We start from the raw sequence: 23,415 nt of genomic DNA on the forward strand, positions 1-23,415 counted from the left end.
TTTGATCAAAGTCAGACCTGATGCAGTTTAAGACGGAATAGGCTTGCCTTGAATATGTCTCTTGACTCTTGCTCTGGAATCTCAGACGTATTTTTGTTTTGTTATCTGTGTGTGTCTTTTATATAGATCCTCATTTATATAATAATCCTAATCAATTTATGAATAAAACAATTTTTTTTTTTATCAAAGAAGACTCTTCCGCGCTCATAATCGGTTTACTTTAATCGATGCTAAATCTTCATTGTATAGAACTGTATATAAACCTCCAATTAACGATGTAGATTCTACTAAGAAGAAACGAAACCAAATATCATTATTGTCACTGATTGTCAAACTTCCCCCAGCAGCTTCCAACTAGTAGCTTTCTCCCATTTTAAATATCCAAGCTCGGAAATGTTAATAATATTAGGAACATTGATATAACTTTAATAAATAAATAACTACTTTATATTAATTTTACACCTCAGAATCTTGGTAACAATGAATAAGCTAAAGGAATTCCTTTCATCGAGAAAGGTATCGACCTTTCCTAGAATCGAAACTGTGGAACAATGGAACTGGAATTATTCAGAACTTCTGCTTAAAGTTGTTATTATTACTCATCCCTTGCTATAGCAACATTAGATATAATTTCACATTAGCACAGAGTGTAGTAATCTATTATTATTTATAATAAAATGATATAATATAGAAATCGATTTTCTGTTCCGGAGATTACTCCTATACAAACAAACAAATTTTAGCTGCTTACAATATTATTATAGAAAATTTAGAAGATTTTCAGAAATTCAACCTGTCCAACACATAAGAACAATATCAAAAATATGACTTTATGACCTAATCTATTTGTAACAAACTAACCTTAGCGGTAATAATTGTATACTGTTGTACCAAAGTAAAAAGTCAAGAAGAAACACAACCTGTTCACAAGCCACTGCTGGGTTAAAGTCACCCCTCTTTTTGAGAAAACGGGTCAGATACAAATGTGGATTATTTTTATCAGAGATATATTCCTCAGAATGTTTTCCTTCACCGCCGAACACTAATAATGCTAATGGTATATTATTAATAATTCTATTTGTATTAATTATATTTAATATAATAAATTAAATTATTCGACATTGTATTTACAATTACTGCGAATACAATTTATTCTTCAAATCAAAATTATAAACTTGAGCATCTTTGACGCTTAAGGGTGAACATTCAAATCGCTTCGGGGTTCATAACTTTTAGCACGGTTTTCAAATTGATAATTAATTATTTATAGGTACTAAATAATTAAGATGACAGTCAAAAACATTATTGCCAACTTTTAAAAGAAAAAATAATAGGATTTAAATGTTACGTTATCCTTATATAATTATATAATATAAAATTTGAGATGTAATCATTTTTGCGCTTATCGTTTTATTTTTATAAAAACTATGAATTATTGTCTCAGCGCTGTTTAATTCAAAATCTTCATTTAATATTTATACAAAGCGTATGCACACGAAAGAAACTCAACCTAATCATCAATTTTTATTTAAAATAATAATGTACTACATGAGACGGCCTAGAGTTAGTTTTTTTTTTGTTTTTTAATTATTATAAGAGCATTTTTCTAACAATATTCCAAAATATAATTATTGATCCTTTGTAAACAGCTATGAAATGTTACAAGTTTCCTGGTGCTAGGGCCTTGTGCTAGCTCGTCTGGGTCGGTACCACATACTCATCAGATATTCTACCGCCAAACAGCAGTACTCAGTATTGTATTCTGGTTTGAAGGGTGAGTAAGCCAGTGTAACTACAGGCACAATAGACATAACATCTTAGTTCTCAAGGTTGGTAGCGCATTGGCGATGTAAGGAATGGTTAATATTTATTACAGCACCATTGTCTATGGGCGGTGGTGACCACATACCATCAGGTGGCTTAATTTCTCGACCGCCAACCTATAAAAAGTTTTCCTTTTTTCTTTTCTCTGGCGTATTGCAAGTATATTATGTTTATCCCGTGTGTTAAAAGTACACGTCAAAATTAAAAAGAAAATATTGATTTCTGTCGATATTTATTATCTAAAAAAAAATGGATCGGTTTAAGAATCGAGTTAATATATCATTGTCTTTGTCTGTTAAGATTACGTTGAGTAATGATAATAGATTGAGTTCATATACGCTTAATTAATATAACAGCGATAGAACGTAGTGTGTTCTATCTAATGAGATGCCATTGTGCAGGCTCCGTCCAACACCGGATCATGGCTCGATCCAGAACGAAGGTTTTGCAGGCATTTCGAATTACTAACGGTTGGTTTGTCAAACTGAATCGTATCGTTAAATTGAGTATGGGAATTTGATGCAAATACGAATCGTAATAGACTTAGAGATTTGGTCTAACGTTTATAGATGTAATCAGAATTCCCCTCGTTAATAATTCGTTCTGTATTCACTGAATTACGAAATGTTCCGTACCTTATTTTGATTCTTATTTTATCATGTAAGCTACGACATAGGTCATCTTCGTTCACAAGATAGGTTGTCCGTTGGCGATCCAAGGCATGATCAATATTTCTTAGAGTAAATTTTTTTGGCGGTGCTATCCACTTAATATCACGTGGACGTTTTTCCAGACTACCTATACTAAATGTAGAAAAAGTAACCTTTGTGCGACTAATATCCAATTACAATACTTAACTAATAAAAACTGTACGTCAACTTTTTTTGTTTTTTGAATTACGAGTAACAATTTGTCATAAACTTTTTCTTCACCTATTTATAGCCACGAGAATATAAAACTTATTTTAATATATAGAACAATGCATTAACACATCAGTAAATCATTTAAAACCGTAAATTTTACAATTAGTTTGATCTAGGCATATCTTTGATGGGAAGATCAGGATGAGACTTACAATGGCAAATCTCCGCATTCAAGTAAGTAGCGACGTAACTTAACATAAAATAACGCTATATCTCATACTGATGACGCATTATGATATATTGAATCAAAAATAAAAGATATATTGGAGTCCGAGATAAATCTAAGAACATTTTTTTTGCTATAGTTACATAAAAACATCTGTGTAAATGTATGAATAGTTTCTGGCTTTGTTTATGTTTAAGTCGAAAAAAATAGTGGCCAATCATTGGCCACTAAGTATGCGCACACTAGTAAAATTATATGACGTTTGGTAAGTGTCAAGCGTAGCTGTCACGCACACCAAGATAGCAAAAATGTCTCGTTTGTTTTGGTTCTGTGGTAGTAGAACACTCCATCTAGAAGTATAAATAATATCCTACTACAGGTTTGTTTGTATGATTTTTTTTAAGTGATTTTTAAATTTAAGCAAATAATATACGTTAATCAGTCGCTTGTCTTTAAAAATTTATCACGCATAATTTCGTAAGCGCTTCGTGACTGACGATGATTAAGATTTTAAAAAGACACTAAACTTACTGACATTGATGTCGAAATATAAAATTTTATTTACTAATAAGGTTTTATATGTGAGACTGGAAATACTTACTGATTATTACACAAGGACTGCACTTATTGGCTATTATATTATTCCTAAGGGTTTTTGTCAGTCACGAGCAGTCGATTCGGTATGAATATTTTTTATACGAAGTAAAATCATTCTCTTGCAATGTTTAAACATATATACGGACTGATATAAATATCATTCCATGTAAATAATGAAGATAGACGGAAGCAACTCGAGCGGGTAATATAAAACAGTTGCAGAGCATTTTATCAGTCTACGAACAAGAAATAAATTAAATTTATAAATTCAAATCGAATACAATACAAATTTGAAAACCATTTAAATTTTACAAGTTAAGAAATTTCTATAATCATTCAAAATATACTTCCAAGGATCTTCTAAGCAATTTCGAAATTAACGATTCAGTTGCAGGCAGAAAGTAAATGTAAAGATACCGCCGTTTTGGAAATTCGCTTTGGAAGACTGACAAGTATAGAAGAAATCACTCCTTTACACCAATTAAAATTGCGATTTTGTTTATGCTTTTTATTTAATTGTTTATCTCGGAATAAGACTTATTTGTTAGTTTTCTAAGCCGATAGTAAACTAAAATGACGTAGTTTCTAATTCATCTATTAATAATCTTTTTTTTTATTACACATATTTTTGAGAATAGCAAAGGTCGTAAATTATAATTGACTGTTAAAACATAACTGCTTAAATACCTTGTTAAGTTATTTGATATGTTGTTCTGTCACTTAAAATTATTTTATACTCTATCTATTTATCTTTATAATAAGTTAATTTCGCAATATGCAAAAAAACTATTAATTTTTTTTGTGATCATTTGCAAAGTACTGCAATTTTTTTTTAAATAATAATAAATTATGGTTATAATGATTTTTTTTGTACGTCGTATTTAATAATGTCGGTTTCGGGGTCAATAGAAAACGCCTAGTACCATCCGTATTGCGTATACCTACATAAGCTTACAATATTTTGAGCATAAAAAATATTTGTAAATTCATTGGAGTTAAATTAATTCGAGTCAAATTGGGTGACGTCACCGTCGATAGTATACACTTATGATTCAAATGTTGATTTTTTGGCTAAGTTTTAAAATCTATCGTTCATTCATTACTTGTGATTTTTTGTACAAATATTTATTTTTGTTGAATTGATGTAATCGAAAATTAGACGAACGTCAACAATGTAAGTACCAAATGTGCATAAGCCTTGAGCTGTTTTACTATATAAGTAAGAATCTACTGAACCAATTCCGATAATAAAATACGTGACTTCAAGTATATCAACCAAGAATATTCATTCAGCTGCTGACCTTCATTCCGAAGACAAGAGAATGAATTATAAAGGCAAACAAGGCACACTAAAATTCAGTGGCGTTTGACTGAATTTGACCCTGTGATAATTAGTTAAGATCTCTTGACAACTGGACTCGACGGTGTCGCGAACAAAGATTAATTTATGACCCACGGAAGATTAAAAAATATAATGTTCTATTCATTTTTGTGAAAAAGATTATACATCAACCATCAATCTATATTGATATTTTAAATGCGAAAGTAGCTCTGTCTATCGGTCTGTCAATTGCTCTTTCACGGCCAAATCATTGAACTAATGTTGATGAGATTTGGCATGACAGGCTACTTTTTTGACGATCAATCCCTAAAACGTGAACAAGGACAGGGATGAATAGTCCTAAATAAAACTGATACCATAAAGAAAATAGAGTATGATCGAAATAAAAATTATCAAAAATAACATTTAACTCCACGTTCTGTGATATGTTTAAGCAAAAGCATGATAAACGCAAATTTTAAATAAAATCCCGCCCAATACGGTCAATTTCAAACCGAAGCCAAATATTTCGAATTCACAAACAAATTTTCCAAACATCAATGAACAAATGTTTGAGAATCAGGGGAAAACAAAATAATAAAAAATGACAAACTTTTTGAGTGATCGGTCTACTCTCGGTACGGAATATTGAAACAAAAAAAAAATACTTCTTCCATGTCAAAACAAGAATGGATTGCTTTGTATAAATTCTCCTTCGGTTAAAATAATTATATCAAAATAACAGCGAGAAAGAAATTGTTTTTTGTATAGATTTATTGTGTTTATATTGAATAAGTTTTCATAACAATACGAATAAATCTAAGCATTTGATTCATTATTATTATCAAATAAAATAACTTCCTCATTGGGTTAGTTTATATGTTGAATAGCTGCAAGATATCTGGGTCCTTGATGAAAACCTTGACGACACAAAAAGTCGCAACCCGTAGTTCGGTATTTTGCATTCCTTTACCTCTGAACACACGTAAAACCGTTGACGATTGATGGATTTGCTGTCTCGTTTGGTTATGAGAGTGGTGGAATAGAAAGTTTACCAGTATTGTTAAGTTCCTTGATAATGGTTGTCGTAACCATTCAAGAACACGAAATTTCCAAATATATATTTTTTAAAGTTTTTTATACATACAAAATATACTGCGTATCTATTTGTTTCGAGCGTTCCGTGTACAAAAATCACGACGACCGTGCCAACGGAAACCAAACGCGAAGGAACAGTTTTTCGACTATTCCCGGGTTGCATTTTCGTTTCGAGTTTTATAAATATTTGAAGATTTTATAAATAATATAATTTAAATATAATATAAAAATATAATAAAAAAATCAGGGGGCTAGGCGTGACGAATATGGACATAGAAAAATATTTTTACAAGTATTTTCCTCGCTCTCTGTTTTTATTATAAAATCCTTTTGAAAAATATAGCTTTAGTTTTTGGTATCAATTGTATAAAGCCTCCCAATTTTTTTTAAATACGATCTGTAGCATTCACTTTTAGTTAGGTCTCGCTGGCTAAAGATATATCAACTAGTTCTACTTTTATCTGAATTATAATAATCTTGGGGTATTATACTCCTATTTGGAATTTGGTGTGCTATGTACTGAAAAAAATATATTATATAAAAATCAAATATTTCAATCAGAAAATCGTCACCTAACTAGTTACTACTCCGATATGACAAATTCCGACACATTTATAACTTGTACATAAATATATTTGTATCTTAAATTTAAACTACGAGTAAACTATCTAGAGTCGAATGAACTAACGTAAATTTAAACTAACTAAGTAAGCTATGAGAACTTATTAATTACTATAAAGTTGACAAACTTCAACTTACCACAGGTGTAAACAACTTTCAAGTAAGTACGGCTTCCAGTCCTGCAAGGTTTCCCGAACATTTTACTGTCCGCAGACAGAACGCAGCGCCGTTTTCCATGACACTCTCTCATCGCTGTTTCCGTTGCATAGGGCTCCAAGCATGCTATAAAATATGAATATTCATTAATTCAATTTTTTAAATTAGAACTTTTTATGGATGTAACAATTACTTTCATGCTTGGAAGACATGTCTAAAACCAAATAATTTATATACATCATAAACGAGAAGATTACTTGGTGGTAGGTCTATCTGCAAGCCCGTCTGGTTAGGTACCACCCATTCATAATATATTCTACCGCTAATCAATACTTAGCATTGTTGTGTCCTGGTGTGAAAAGTAAGTGGGTGAGTGTAACTACTGGCATTCCTTTATGCATAACTTATAAAATATTTCAGTTCCCAAAACCGGTGGCGCATTGGCAATGTAAATTAAAAAAAAATATATATGTTTATGGGCATCGGTGACCTAACATCAGATGACCCATTACCTCATCAGCCTAGCCATACCATATTATATAATAAAATAATTGAAACATTTATTTATATAAAAACGTAATTATATTAAAAAAACTCTTATCATATAAATTAGCAATTTTAATTCCGTCCAATCTTACATTACAAGTAAAAAGTATCTGCCTGTAAATATCTCTCTACTGGACAAAGGTGTCTCCTCTCGATGAGAAGTTTTCGAGTATATTCCATTACGCTATTCCAATGCGGCTTAGTGCATACATGGAATAGTATCTTGATACTTTTGAGGATATATATAATATATTAGAGGAACTGTATTTGTAAATATTAATCTAATTCGAAACCAATGTAGAGGAATTCAAATCAACGCAGCTTGAAATTATTCGACAAGATAAGAGAACCTTTTCCCTACCGCTATCGCTATAAGAATCCAAACATATTCCAGTACACAATCGTGCGGCTGAGTTTCGTACGATCCCGAAAAAGATCCGACGATACCACGGTACGCAATTTTATCTGATGTTCTTTTATAGACAACGTTATAACTCTAGGGATCGGTACTCACTTTCTTCTTTCATTCCCCGCGGCTGCGGGCATTGTATTGAATCGTACTCGGTCCGCCCGTACTGCGCTGAATATATGGCTACTCTCGAGTGTGGGTTACAGCTTAAATGAAGCACGTCGTTCTCACAGCCCACTTTACTCCGGAATTCATCTGCCAAACGAAATGTTATCTTAAAACACTGTATCTAGTTTCAAATTCAATTACAAATACATTGTTATCTTAAAAGCTTTTAGCGACTTAGTCTTTTCTGTACGTTTCAACACTGTTATAAAGAATTAAAACTCAGCACTCAACTGTATTACTTTTGTGTGACATCCATAATGAGATTTTAAATATGCAGACAGATGCAATGCTATAAAAGCTATAAGATTGAACAATGTAGTTGATTTTTACTCGTTATAATTTGTTGCTGCCTGTACTTCTAAATTCAAATTCATTCATATTAGCAGTCCTTAACGCTCTTAAGGCCTAGAGTTTATTTAATCACGCTGCTCAATTGCGGGTGTATGGTAGTATCATCATGACGTCAAGTCGTCAAAATTTATACGACACGATATGAAATTCTCGCTATTTTTTCTTTAACTGCCAAACACAAGATGATACATAGTTAACTTTATATTTATTTCAGCACGAATTTAATTTAATACATATATACAAAATATTTAAATTTACTGGATTCATTATTTTTATTATCTGCATAAACATTAATTCGTGTAATAATATTGAACCCATAGTCGAATAAAATGCAAATAAAGTAATATTAGATGCTCAGTATGCAGCCAATATGAAAGAGGTCATTCTAATACAATACCTAAATGCATAATATAAAAATGCAAATAAAATCACCACAATCTCTTTGTATTATCATTATAGCTTCTCATGGCTCTTTTAGACTTGCATAGAATTTTATTGGCAATTCCCAAAAGTGTTTCAAGAGTTGAGAGCTGGAGGCAGGAATTCTATCACGGTGCAGTGAATACTGAATTGTTAAGATGGCATTGGGGTTAGATATTCATGTGAATTCGGTAGTTCGAATGATTCCTCCTTTCATGGAGAAAATAGTTTTGCATATTTTAAAGCGAACGTTACCATCTAAATATTATTTGTGCCAAGGAACCTGTGACCTGTTGGGAATTTTGCCAATCACGTAGACGCTAGTTTGAATGGTGAACAGTTCTTGTTAAACACGCCTTGATTGATTTTGTTATTTTTAGGTCATACGACGTTAAATCTTATATTATCTTATACCAATTGACTACCTAACTACTTGGAAAATTCTTCTGAATATACTATTTTTAATATTACTGACCAGCTTTTTAAGGATAGACATATTATGGTGAATGTCTATTAAACTCTTTGAGAGGCAAAAATTTGATCAAATATTTTGCTATAAAACATCTCTCGACAAATATTTTTTCGGAATAAATTGATAAATATTATCAAATAAATAAAGTTTTTTGAACAATCTAAATATTGTTAAAAATAGGATAAAAATCTCATACGTTGGAAAAAATTAAATACATACAAACCATCTAACATATAACTAGTAATAGGTCATAATATTTAATTTGTAAATATTCAAAGTTTAGATAACCATGGCTTAAAAGATTAAGCGTTAAGTATCAAAAGGTTCACTACTTACATGGACGGCACTTGTAGGCTACCTCAACGAATCTTCGGGATCCTGGACACGGGTCTACTCCAAAAGCTTTAGGGCTGGTATGGAATTTACACTGACGCTTCTTCTGACACGCTTCCACTACCGTCTGCAACAACGAATACTATCTCATATTAGTTAGTATGCCGATCTTGTCATATATGAATTTAATTCTTAGTTATCTGGTAATCAATGATCATCTAAGCCCATTTGAAATTTACATGTGCTTAAATCGTCTTCATAATTCATTTTGTGCTCGGTGGTGAAGGAAAAGATCGTGATGGAGTATGCATGTATGTGATTTCATGAAATTCTGCCACATATATATTGAACTCGCATTGGAACAGCGAGTTGAGACCTATCGGGGTGAGAAGGTAAAGCATTGGAACATTTACAGGTTGTTAATATAATAAAAGCCCAAAAATGGTTGCTTTACCATATTTACAATCCCTGTACTTATCCCTACAATTATACTGGGTCAATCACCATTCAAACAGGAACATAGCAACTTAAAATAGCGATGGAATAAAATGATGATTGGAATGCACTAAGACGTTCTGCACAAAGTATTATGGGACCAGTAGTGTAATTAATATTTTATAGGTTATTTATAAGAGTAGTAAGATTATTATTGTAAATAATTTGTATATGGAAAAACGATGGCTGTATTAATTATTGTATTCAAAATTTATATATTATTTTCATACCAACATTTTATATAAACAAAATTTTAATTTAAACATTATATATATTTTATTGTGAATACATAGTAGAAATTTAATAACCACATAATGTACAGTAACTATAATTAGGATTTGCTAAACTTATGTGTTTCTGTCAAATGCAGGCAACTTACCAAATGACTAATGAGGTTCTGCTAATCGTACTGCCCTTGTGAAATCTCGGTTGGTTATAATAGGAGCTTACTAAATCTATTATAATCACTTTGCCATTGTATTCTAACGTTTTATTTATAAACCTTAATAATATAACTTAAGATGGTGTTAAAGTTTGTTCCAGTTCTTCTTGGTAGGTACCACCCACTCATCATCTTACCACCAATACTTAGTATTGTTATGTTTCATTTAGAGGGGTAAGTGAGCCAATGTTTTAGCCAAAGGATAGTTATATTTATATACACAGTCCAATGTCTAGTGAATACTTATTATCACGTCGTCCAATTGAAAGGCAAAAGGCAGACGCCTATCTAAGATAAATAAAAAATCATTACAAATTTTAAATCCAAAATTTTTTGTTTCTTCATTTTTGGTTTAAAATCACACTCAACAGACTTTGGCACATAATATAGCAATTCCATGTAACAATTGTTACCTATAAAAATGGAGTTGCTTATACCTGATCATTATTTCTATATACATATATATATATACTCGTATATTAATGAATAATTAATTTTGCCATAATTGCAGCTTAAAGTTTAGAATTAGCTAAGAAGTTCACTCTGAGTATTTTCTGTGAAATTAAATCGATTTTTTAATCTCGGCCGCTTCGATTCATCTCCTTCCTGTCTTCCGCAGACTACGTGACATTGATGAAATAATCTGTGTTTTCTTAGCACGAATAAAAGCTACTGAGCAAAGAATTGAATAATGCGTCATCCTACAATTTCTTTTAAAAGTTTTATGCACAATAGTATGGTTGGATGGATATGATAAATGGGTAGAAAACATGGATCTTAACTCATGATTGATATCAATCATGAGTTAAGATACATGTTTTCCATATATCAGGTATATATCAGGTCCAGACAAATACCATGAAGCTTTCATCTTATTAATTTGTGTTTAAAATTCACTAGTAAGGAACCTGCATGCTTTGATTGAAATTTGCACACGTATACCTTTCGTTTCAAATTAGAGCAGCGTGGTGTATTAAGCCCCACATCTGGGACAGGTTTGGGGCTTACATGGAGAATACGTTTTTGTCAAGCAGTTAAATTAAGGGGCTATTATTTTACCCATTCACTAAGCATACATTCGTATTTTTTTTTAGAATTAAACATAAAAGTGAATACGATTACATAAGTGACATTTACGAGAATACAATGAAAAACAAAACAACAATGAATAGTATTCTAGTAACTTATGGCAAAACATAGTTCGTAACAATAATAATTTATCAGTAGTTCATATTCGTAGTCGGTTTTTACAAGCTTTTATTTAGCTTCATCTGTCCCGATGTATGTCATCAAATCTTACAAATTAAATTTGATCTACATCCCGGTTACCAATTGAGCTGAAATTTTGCATACATATGTAAATCGCCTGACAATGCAATATTATGTGACATGGTGCCGATCGGACGATGGAGCTGGAAGGTGGCCATAGGAACTTTGCAATGAAATGACACAACCTCGTCGAGTTTGGGCTCGTTTGAATCGTCTTTACAACTAGTTTGTCTTTAAGTGATAACCAGGGTCTGATGATGAGTCTGGCAGGTAGGTGCTCATAGGAACTCTGTAATGAAACGACGCAACCCCATCGAGTGTCGGCTCGTTTGATTCGTCTTAAGGAGTAGTCTGTCTTTCAATGGTAACCAGGGTCTGATGATAGGTCTGGATGGTGGTCATAGAAACACTGTAATGAAACGACGCTAGCCCATCGAGTCTCGGCTCTTTTGATTCATCTTGACAATTACTTTGATACTACATAGTAACCAGGATCTGATGATGGAACTGGAAGATGACCACAGGAACTCAGTAATTAAACGATATAAGTCCATCGTGTATGGGCTCGTTTGATTTGTCTATGAGGGTTTATAAACATATCACATTGCTAACGTTTTGCCTCAGGGTACCAGGGCGAACCCTGTTGAAAAGAAACTACTATACAAAGATACAGACGTTTAGAGAAGGCGAAAGTGAAGTGGCAAGACAAGATTTATAATTATATCGATGTCCAGAAGCGACAACGCTTGGAAAAAATAGTTTAGCAGTAGCTAAACATAAAGAATACCAATAGTTAGAACGACGTTACGTTACGCGATAAATATATTTTTCGATAAAGTGTGTAATTTATTAAAGTATAAAATAATACTAAGAAGTTAAAAATGAAATTTAAAAAAAAAAAACCTGAACATAATAAAAAAAACGGCCGTCCTCGCGTTTGGTCCACTACCACTTAACATCAAGTGGAGTGGAGTCATATGTTTGTATAAAAAATAGAAAGTTTTAACGTATTTTTTATAGCTTTCGTTTCGTTGACATAACGACATGCAATACATGAACTATATCCCAAATTATTTGATTTTGGAAGCAAAATTTCATAACAATATAGAACTTGAAGGTGCAAGTGCTCTGTTTGTGAATTAAACGAAACAGCGTGCATGTATTTGATAGATAGCACTAGTAACAAACGTCCAAGTGAATGTCAAAATGATAGCTGGTTGATTTCAGTTTGAAATTCGAACGACGCGGGAAACGACCAATACGTCAAAAGTGTCATTGTTTCGTGTAATACATTTCATTATTTTAATATGATTTCAATTGTTGGTTTATTGATAGCTTTTTTACAAAACAAGCGTTAATTTAACACAATATATTATATTGGAATATTTGAAATCGTACCTTACAAAGCAAATATTTCATTATAAGTTCAAACGAAAAACATATTAAGACGTCAGTGTATCAGAATTTTAAATAGGTATAAAATTCAAAAATTCCATAAATTTTTCATTTAACAAAATACTTGTTAAACTATCATGCCATATACAAACTTATATAAACTATCATGACATAAGAATCCTTGTTGAATGATTCAACTAGAATTCTTATAAACACTTGTGAAATTAATTAGGATATTATAAATTACTGTTTTTCTCAAATTAATTATAGCATAGTTATTATAGCACGTAACATATATATATAAATAAATTATCTATTTATGTAATTGTTATATACAGTATCCAAACAAAAATTTACCATATATAAATAGAAAACGACAAATCATTTCGGATAACTTGTTATGAGACCGCGTTATTTCACAACCCCTAACCCTGGCTTGATTTGAATACAAGTAGGTTATTAGGCTAGATAAAAAACAGCCCAAGCTTATATTAAAAAAAAAGAAAACATTCCTATCTTCACTGTGATCGATCGGTGTATTTATTATAAAAAGTTCAGTAAAGTAAGCCAGCCATTATGCTTATAATAATATACCTATCATGGAAACTCCTGAGCTCTCCTGGACCTCCCCTGGAAGTATCAAATAAAATATGTTTTTTATTATTAAAATTTATAGATGAAGGACAAAATTAAACGGCCAACAGTTCAGAAATACCTTAACGTTTAAAAAAAGGAATATTAAAGCGGAAATTTTATTCTATCTTTAAATATTGTTATCGTTTCCATGAAGAAATTAATTAAAATTCTACCTACTATAAAATAATTAGCACGATGTTTAAGGAAGGTTACATAAAATTGGACTTACCTATTGGGTATACATGGGGTTTAATTTTCCACTGACCTGCGCATTATATTTAACTAAATATGTTTTAATTTAAAACTTCTATCTTTCGATTTTTTCATGACTAAAGCATAACACATATGTAGGAAGATGAGTTGCTCCTGACCGATTTGGGCTCTGGCAGCCAAACATTGCCAGCTTCCATTCCATTCCATATTTTTTTAATTTTATTTTCGTGTTATGTTCATGTATTGAATGTGCGGAAAGCTATAAGTGCGCTGTGTCTATTCTTAAACAACAACTGCACTTAAAAAAACAATACAATCTGACAAAAAAAAAAAAAAAATTCTTCCCAGCTTATATAGACTTTAACACAACTATTGTATTAACAAATATTCAGATTTCCAGATTTAGAACTAATTAAAAACACTTCGTGATAGCAAAAGTCACTTTAATTTATGTACCATACCAGTACATACTTAACAGGATCCGAAGTAAGATGTACTTTTAAATTAATTATAATTAAGAGGCTGCATCTCCTAGTTTTAATTAAATCTTACTTACATTAAGGTATCAAGATTAATATGACATGCGAGCGAACGAGGTGGCTCAGTGGTTAAATATTGGAAGTTTTTAACTGGATTAGTAACATTGACGTTATTAAATTGAGTTTAGAGTTTAAGCATATAGAATCGTGAGGAAAGCTGCATGTGTCTGATGCAAATTCATATGTTTACTGCCACATCCAACAACCCGTATTGGAGCTCAGTAATGGAAGTTCCAAGCCGTCTTAAAAGAAGGGAGGTCTTAGCGGGGCAAAAATTCTATTGGACCACGACGTGGTTAAACCAAAAAGATGAGCCCATCAGCGAGACATTTACCGGTTCTTACTTAACTTAACGACTAATAATACGTTTTTTTGTCAAAATCTAAATCAAAATATTCTTTATTCCAGTAGGTTTTTACAAGTACTTTTATATTAAGTGCAGCTACCACCGGTTCAGAATGTAGATTCTATCGAGAAGAACCGCCAAGAAACTCAGTAGTTACTATTTTTTATCATTTCAAATACAAAGTCATGCTAGTTAAATACAATTATTTATGTATATAATCTGCCTGCCTGTATATATCGTGATTGAAAGTCAAGAAATATTATCTCCAAGCTTTTTTATCATGTTTATAATCTTGTATTGAATATAATAATATGCTTTTTTTATTAAAGTATATTTTACAAATGATTTGAATTTATGAATCGGCAAAGTTAAAAATATCTGCGGAACATCTGTAGTTTGGAATTCAAGACTTGGCTAAAAATTGTTTAAGGCTTAATTAAGAAATACAATTAAGTGTTTTGATTGAAAGATATTTATACTTTATCAAAACAGATTTCGTTACAGAAATCAATTGTAATAAGTATGTAATAACAGCTCTATTCACAATTTATTTTTCAAAATCAACCATTGTCATACAAACGATAATATCAAGAATACGAGAAAACCGTTGAAAACCATTAATGCGTAAAATGCTGACTTGCTACAAACCTTTGGTATTGCGGAATGTAAGGGAAATAGTCATAAAAGCCTTGCTAAAAAACGAACCAGCGCAGCGACATGCCAGAAACCGTTCAATTGACGGCTAAAAGCCTCATGAATGACCTACTTTAACAGCTGCTGACAGGCCAGCCGAAAATTACGACTAAGTCCTCGATGCTCTGAAAGAATCAGGAAATTTCAATGAAATATTTTTAATTTCAACAAAATTTCAAGCGCGCTGTTGTTTCTTTTATTATTGACATTAGTAGGTAGACTGGCAAGTGGTAAGGATTAATATTTCAAAAATCACCAATCATGTGCTACAAACCTTGGGAACTATGTCCGTTGTGGCTGTTATGACACTGATTTACTCGACCGTCAAACTGGAACACGAAATTACTAAGTATTGCTGTTTGACGGTCGAATATATGACGAGTGGGTACCTACCTTACAAAGCCTTACCTACATACATGTATTTAAATTATGTATGTATAGACAAATACACACACACAAATATGTCACTATCCGCTCATATTCATGCAATTTTTAAACTACATTTCCATTCAGTCAGAAAATAAATTACCTCGTTGGATATTCTTTTCAAAATTAAATACAAAAGAGGTCAAAACTAGAACAAGACAAGCCAAGAGGTTGTTATAAATGCAAAATTTTCTGTAAAGTAGGCTCCTAGAATATTATTAACAGTTTCCAACGAACTCCGCTGTTTAAGTAAACATTGTCCTTATTAATAAGGCTCGGTTTGGGAGCTTCGTTTAGACAAAGTTTAGTTCGTGCAAACGATATTAGCATAGTGTAAACATTATGATACTTAGGCGTATAGTATATATAACCTTATTGACACAGGGGCAAATTATTATTTTATCCCCTGTTATGACAATTTAATTGGACAAAATTTTGTAGGTGATTGGGCCGAGAAATATTTTGTATCGCGTTGATTAAATGAATGAGATATCTATAGATTTTTAGTCATTATAAACAGCACTATACCATAAATAAAAAACTAGCTAATCTAAAATTAAAAAATGGTTTATTCAGACTGACTTCCAACGCACAAACAAAACTACAGAGTGTATTATATTTATTTAATAAAGTAAGCATTGAATAAAAAGTTATCTTGGAAATTTCGACTTCACGAGGGGAATGGGAGGAGTGACTTTGTCTGAATTTTACTTCTACGAGCTCGGGACTGACGTCTAGTATCTTTTATGATAATGAATGATCATTCTAGTGAAATTTTACTTAATGATTGTATTAAGTTTTCAAAACCTTTTCCTTAAAAGTGAGAGGAGGCCTTTGCCCAGCAATGGGAAATTAACAGACTGTGTTAACTTTTTAAGTAAATTGCCAGTATTTGTGCTTCCTTGATATTTTTTTGAAAAGATGACTATAAAATTCATAGCAGATTCAAAGGAATATTATATTTTATTTATATATTATTTTGGCTTTTTAAATTAATATAAAAATAAAACATTGAACGTAAGCCGATTTCATTTCTTATCCTGTTAGGCTGATATGCTCAATTTATATTTGGAAACGCGTTGGCGTTAAATATGGAAATCAGTATTTTAACGTTTCTTGATATACTTGGTTTCTATAAGAAGAAACTCGAAACTTAACGTAGAACAGGATCGTGAAAAATTAAGAGTGAAAGTGAATGATTGACGCGTCAATGTTGCATATATTTAACAAAATAGCATATCATCGTAATTGGATTTTGAACATTTCGCGAGTGAGATATGAAGTCACAGAATAATACCGTTGAAAATGATTCATAACTCACATATGTTTCAAATTAAATAAATAAATATTGGACAACATCACATACATTACTCTGATCCCAATGTAAGTAGCTAAAGCACTTGTGTTATGGAGAATCAGAAGTAACGACGGTACCACAAATACCCAGACCGAAGACAACGTAGAAAACTAATGAACTTTTTCTAAATCGACTCGGCCGGGAATCGAACCCGGGACCTCGGAGTAGCGTACCCATGAAAACCGGTGTACACACTACTCGACCACGGAGGTCGTCAATTAATAGCAATACATTTATTATGAACATATTCACTTCAAGATTCATTCAAGAAACCTCGCTCCTCCTAGTTTAATAATCATAAATATACACAAAAACTAATTTGTATTTTTTTGCTGTCGTTACGACGAATAGTAACTACACGCACACTAAGGTATCTTGAAAGCACGAACTCAATAAGGCACGATAATACTGCTATAAGCTATAATTTTATTTTAAAATAACGGTGATTTCCTTCTCACCTGCAATGCACTAGGCCAGACACACGACGTGTCTCCAACGACTTCGACAGCAACCGGCTGGTATTCCGTCAGCTCAGAGGCGCAGGATGATTGAGAAGCAGAGGCCCCATACTGAGCCACTTGTATACTAATAGTGGTTCCCCTTGGACATATGAGGGTCACCATTTCTTCGTCACAGGCGGCTTTTTGATGCGTTCGGAGTGTCCCAAGTAGTAATTCTGGGGGAAATTATATACATTATATAAAAAACTCATACCAAGAATACAAATATAATCACGAATCAAGATTTTTTGTTCATGAAATAAGTTATTGGCCTTTCATATAGGCTACCTGATTTTATGTGGTCACCACTGCCCATAGTCATTATCGCAGCGAGAAATATTAACCATTATATAATGTTACTATAATGATACTATATATAAATGGATACTATTTACTTAATAAGGCTTTTGGAAATGGCCTCTACTTAATAATAAGAAGCATTGTGGCTTTGACCTTGATTCGTATCTACAGAATTGTATAGTTCGGGGTCAAAATCGTAAAGAGTAGAATGAAACCAGACCGCTATGCGGTATCATGGCCGAATAATAATAATAATACGCTAGCACTATAAGGACTTATTCATTTGCTGATAATATAAATAAAATATTATTATAAGTAGTTCTATAGTAGTAAATAGTAATTATATGTATAAGATAATGGATTCATTTAATACCTTCGATAAGTCTTAATTTCATCCTTGACCTACTTCGATAAAATAATCGATATATTTTTTTTAATCCTAATCTTTATTGTTTTGTTGTACTTATTCTATAGGCAGAGAGTGTTGTGTTAAACTAAATACTTTCATAGATTTTTTATTCCAAATTAAAGGTAAAATGTTTTCGATTCTATAAAGAAATTTTTTATATCAAATAACATTGAAAATTAATCTCACAATTTATATGGTGTTAATTTGTCACACAATTCAACGTCTCTACTTTAGTTATAACCGTATCAATGGTGATTAGAAATATCCATTACGGGCCTTATTTATAATCGTCGTGTAGTAAGTATTTAGTTAAACAATAATTCCTCTCTTTCTATCATCAACGATTTTACAGTCGAAAGAAAAAGACACATCATTGTTCAACCTGATAGTTTAACTAATCACCAACTAAGCAAGATTTATACTTAGTCCGCAAAGATTGCACTAATATTATAATGACTGCAAAGGTAAAGCACTAATTCGAAATCAGTGTGATACACCTTTAAACTATTTCTATAACACGTCCATATCGATGCTACGATCCAGCGTCTCGCATATAACAATGACAAACAGAACGTTACCTTTATCTCAAAGGCGTCGCCTTCGGTGTCATAATGTCTCATTACAACGTCCGAACGTCGCAGTTACGCAAATATGCCTTTACCTGTGAGACGGGATTGTGGAAAGCCAATAGAAATTATGCAAATCTAGCATCGTGGTGCTAATCACGTCTGAGTGAAACAGATCACGTTCGACCATTCTGATTAACATGCTGAATTCGAGATAAACCTTATTGTAAAGATCTACACTTTAATTGTTAATAGTTTGGATCTTCTTTTACAATCTTTGGTTGCGTGTTAAGTTTATTCGGTCTTAAATTTCAAATTCATCCAAAAATTGTGGTTTTGTTTAGAGAAATAACTTAATTATTTTTCTTTTCGTCTCCATTGCAAAAATGAAGGTATCTTAAGATGGAGCCGTTTTTATAAATTCTGTCACGTGTTCTGAGACTTTTAGCACGTGGTCTAAGTTAAGAATCGGTAGTGACTGTTGTAATATTTAAAAAAAAATCGTGCTAAACAATTACCGATCGTCAAAAATGATAATATTTATTGAAATTACTTTTAATTAATAGAAAAATCGCTAATTCTATGGGAATGATCGTCAACTAACTTGGATAGCAAACAAATGGAAAAATAAAATTAATTACTTTTGTTTTGCATCATCATTTAACAACTGTACTTATTTTTTTCTTTTTCCTTATGTGGGATAATCTTGAATACGCGTCCTATTGCAAATCATAAACTGAAAAACCTAACAAACCACAATATGACTTCAAAAAAAATCTTTAAGCACTTTTCGAATTGGTATAGAATAGTAGATAGTATTCGTTGAATACAAAATCAATGACTCGGTAATACAAAAAGTTCCTGATTGTATCATTGTAATAATAAATTGTTTCATTAATAAAAAATAATAATATTTATGTGCACAATGCACCTACAAAAATTTCAAGTGTGATTTGTCTTGATGTGTGTGTTGATCCTCTGAGACTGATCTGGGAAAATAACTTTGACTAATAATAATGAATCGCTATTTAGTTGCTGGTTAGTTTGAAACGCAACGGAATCTATAAAAGAATCTATCGTTGTGTTTCGCTTCATAATAATATATGGGTCCCGTGAGAGGTCAGACCTGTGATGGATCATTTCAAATTTATGACAATGTTGCGCATTTTCCGTGTTTTATAATGAGTCGATGTCCTGTACAAAATGTATTTATAAATAACGGCTTACTTACTTTTGTAGAAATAAAATCTGCCGGTATGTGTATGCAGTAATTATATTTAGCCGAGATCGCTCAGTCAGTACACGTAAATTTTAAGAGAATGTTCAAATCTAGGCACTACGTTTTCGTGTGCTAATTTGTATTTTTAAATGAATAAAGACAAACTCAGTTGTGAAGGTCATCATAATGAGGGTATCTGCATCTGTTGTATAAAATTCTGCTACATTTATACCCATGGAATATTGTGGAACAATCTCCAACTCCGGTTAAAAATGTTAAATCAATTACCATTTCTCATCAACGAAAAATAAAATATTTTTTATACAATTCAATGAAGATTCGAACTTTAAAAACGATATAACAAAAACAAACAAATCAAATGAATATAAGATGAGAATTTTAATACCATATTTCATTCAAAATGAATACCGGTGCCAGCTTAGTTATATTAAAAAAAAAAAGCCATAAAACGAAGTAATAAAATTCATATTCAATACTTAATTCCTATCTTCTCATTCCCACATATCATATATCATTATTAAAAAATTGTTTATAAATCGAGAGTATGTTTATATCAAAGTTAACTGTGTCTATCACGTGTTAGTGACCACACACATGCATGTGTACGATAGTAAAACTAGGATAAAAATATTTACAAGAGCCAACTGTTGGAACCCTCTGAACTTAAGTCGTTTAGACACCGGGTCATTAAGGGATGTCATCTATTTATAGCGGAATATATCTACTCGTATTTCATACTCGACGAGAGGCATAATAGGGCGCACGTGGCGAATGATCGGCCACGCTTTTGGACAGCGGCTTAAGTTATAAGATGTTGCTATTATTACATATATTTTTCGATTGAACTTCAATATTTCGTTCATATATTAATTGATGTTATTTTTTTTTATGTTATCGGTAGACGGACGAGCAAATGGGCCACCTGATGGTAAGTGGTCACCACCGCCCATAGACAATAGCGCTGTAAGAAATATTAACCATTCCTTACATCACCAATGCGCCACCAACCTTGGGAACTAAGATGTTATGTCTCTTGTGCCTGTAGTTACACTGGCTCACTCACCCTTCAAACTGGAACACAACAATACTAAGTACTGCTGTTTGGCGGTAATATCTGATGAGTGGGTGGTACCTACCCAGGCGGGCATGCACAAAGCCCTAACACCAAGAAAAATTTTGTTTTTCAAAACGGTATAGTACTCACGAAGTTATTTCCCTCCACTTTAAATTATCGGCGTGTATTAACAAATATAACCTGATTGTTGTTTGTTTTTTTTTTTAATTTTTATGTAACAACAATGTATAATAGCGTCAATATCTCCGTGGTGTACAACAAAACGGTCTCTGTATTGATCCTGTCCCTTTGAGTTATTGCCGTCACTCCTAACATATTCTAGCCTTAAGATTAATTTTAAGGGTAAATAGGAATATTAGTGATTCCTTAAATTAGAGCTTTGCTACGATTCTTTTAAAAATATATATTGATGTCGTTAATCTTATCTCATGCATATTTAGATATCTTGTAAGCACACATTAACAGCCTGTAAATTTTCCACTGGTGGGCCAAGGCTTCCTCTCCCGATGTTTTCCTTCACCGCCGAGCACGAGATGAATTATAAATACAAATTAAGCACTCTTGAAAGCCACTTACTAGAATAATTAAAAGTGGAGGGGCGCACCTACGTGAGTGTTCACATTCATAGATCTACAATGTTGCAGAGGTATCTAGTCAAAAGTGGATAGCCATACATAACCATACAAAATACTTGTTTAAAGGGATATTTTAAGTTCAAATTGTTGTGTGTCATCTGCATGTAAAGAACTACAAAGAATAATTAAAAACAAGTTTTCTTAACGAAAAAATGTTATGTGCAATTTTCATAGTAATCGGTGAAACATACATATCAAAGCTATTGACTAATCGTCGACTTTATACTAAAAAATGACCAAACCTTTTTTTATGTTTTCGAGCTAAAAACAAAATATGCACAAACAAACAATATTGGTTTTCAGGTAGAACGTATACATTGCAAAAATACTTTACTTTTTATTCTAATACTAGCTATGCCTGCAGTTTCACACACGCTTGTATTATAAATTTCAAAACGAAATAATGATTATATATTTTATATAAGATAATCGACCAATCACCGCCCCTCCCCACGCCAGTTAGCCTGTCTGCCTAAACGCGATAAACTCAAAACGTACTGAACCGATTTTCATAGTTTTTTTATCAAAGAAGTTCGCGAGGAAGATTTAAGTGTATTATTAATTAAAGTTCACTCTTTCTTATGTTTTATTATTTATTTGTTATGAACAGGACACGCAGAATAACAATTATAAAAAATATTTTTAAATATTGTACCTAATTATTAAATAAAACCAGTAATTATTTTTTTAAAAGTGATTTGAATATTAAAATGAAGGAATGTTCTATTATTTTTCTTTAATTTTACGATCTACGTAGCTTATACAGGATACATTTAAGTGTTCCGAAAATATCAATCAATTTTTTATATTTTAACAGCACTTGTACCAAACTGTGAGCATCTGTTTTGCGGCTAGCATGCTCCTACTTAAGGGGAAACTCTCGAGAATAATTAAAATTTAACGTAATGGTACACATAGTTAGCACATTATTCGTCTTTGTCACGTGAATGTGACGTATTTCTGTGCTCTATATTCGAACCCTGCTCCACCTTGACAATGTATTTAAAACTAACTGAAATAATGAGTTAAGATGAGATTCTTTTTTTTTTATTTCTATATATAACTAAAATTTCATGTGTGGATTCTTTAAGCAAACACTCAATTTTTAATAATATTTTAGTTGATATAAAGTTTGTAGTGAATTGTAAAGGAGAAGCCGTTTAATGTCCCACTGTTTACTTTGTGGTAGAGCTTTGTCCGGTTTGAAGGATGAGTGAGGCAGTGTAACTACAGGCACAAGGGACATAACATTGCTAAATTGTTGGCGCTTTGGTCATTTGTAGAATAATAAAAACTGTTGGCCTGAGGTCCTTTTTAAGAAAATATATGAAGTTTACTCATAAAATTCATAAATGACAGAATTTCATCCGACACTTGACCGATTTCTTGACAATGTTTTCAACACGACACAGTTTCACGAGTAATATACAAACACATAAAACTCATTCTTGCTTACTCATATCTGAACTCACGA

At 32.0% G+C, this 23,415-nt stretch overlaps 1 protein-coding gene across 1 annotated transcript in view; it reads right to left on the reverse strand.

Annotated features, from left to right (window-relative positions):
* Positions 1-23,415, reverse strand: part of LOC113395081 (uncharacterized) — an 81,777-nt gene that overhangs the window by 12,127 nt on the left and 46,235 nt on the right. The window contains exons 3-6 of the mRNA XM_026632632.2: positions 17,675-17,892; positions 9,409-9,547; positions 7,767-7,916; positions 6,689-6,832 (exon numbers count right to left, since the gene is read on the reverse strand). Coding sequence (XP_026488417.2) covers positions 6,689-6,832; positions 7,767-7,916; positions 9,409-9,547; positions 17,675-17,892 — 651 coding nt within the window. The remainder of the gene's footprint in view (positions 1-6,688; positions 6,833-7,766; positions 7,917-9,408; positions 9,548-17,674; positions 17,893-23,415) is intronic.

Source organism: Vanessa tameamea, chromosome 9 (assembly GCF_037043105.1).
Source record: "Vanessa tameamea isolate UH-Manoa-2023 chromosome 9, ilVanTame1 primary haplotype, whole genome shotgun sequence".
Lineage (NCBI taxonomy): Eukaryota > Metazoa > Arthropoda > Insecta > Lepidoptera > Nymphalidae > Vanessa > Vanessa tameamea.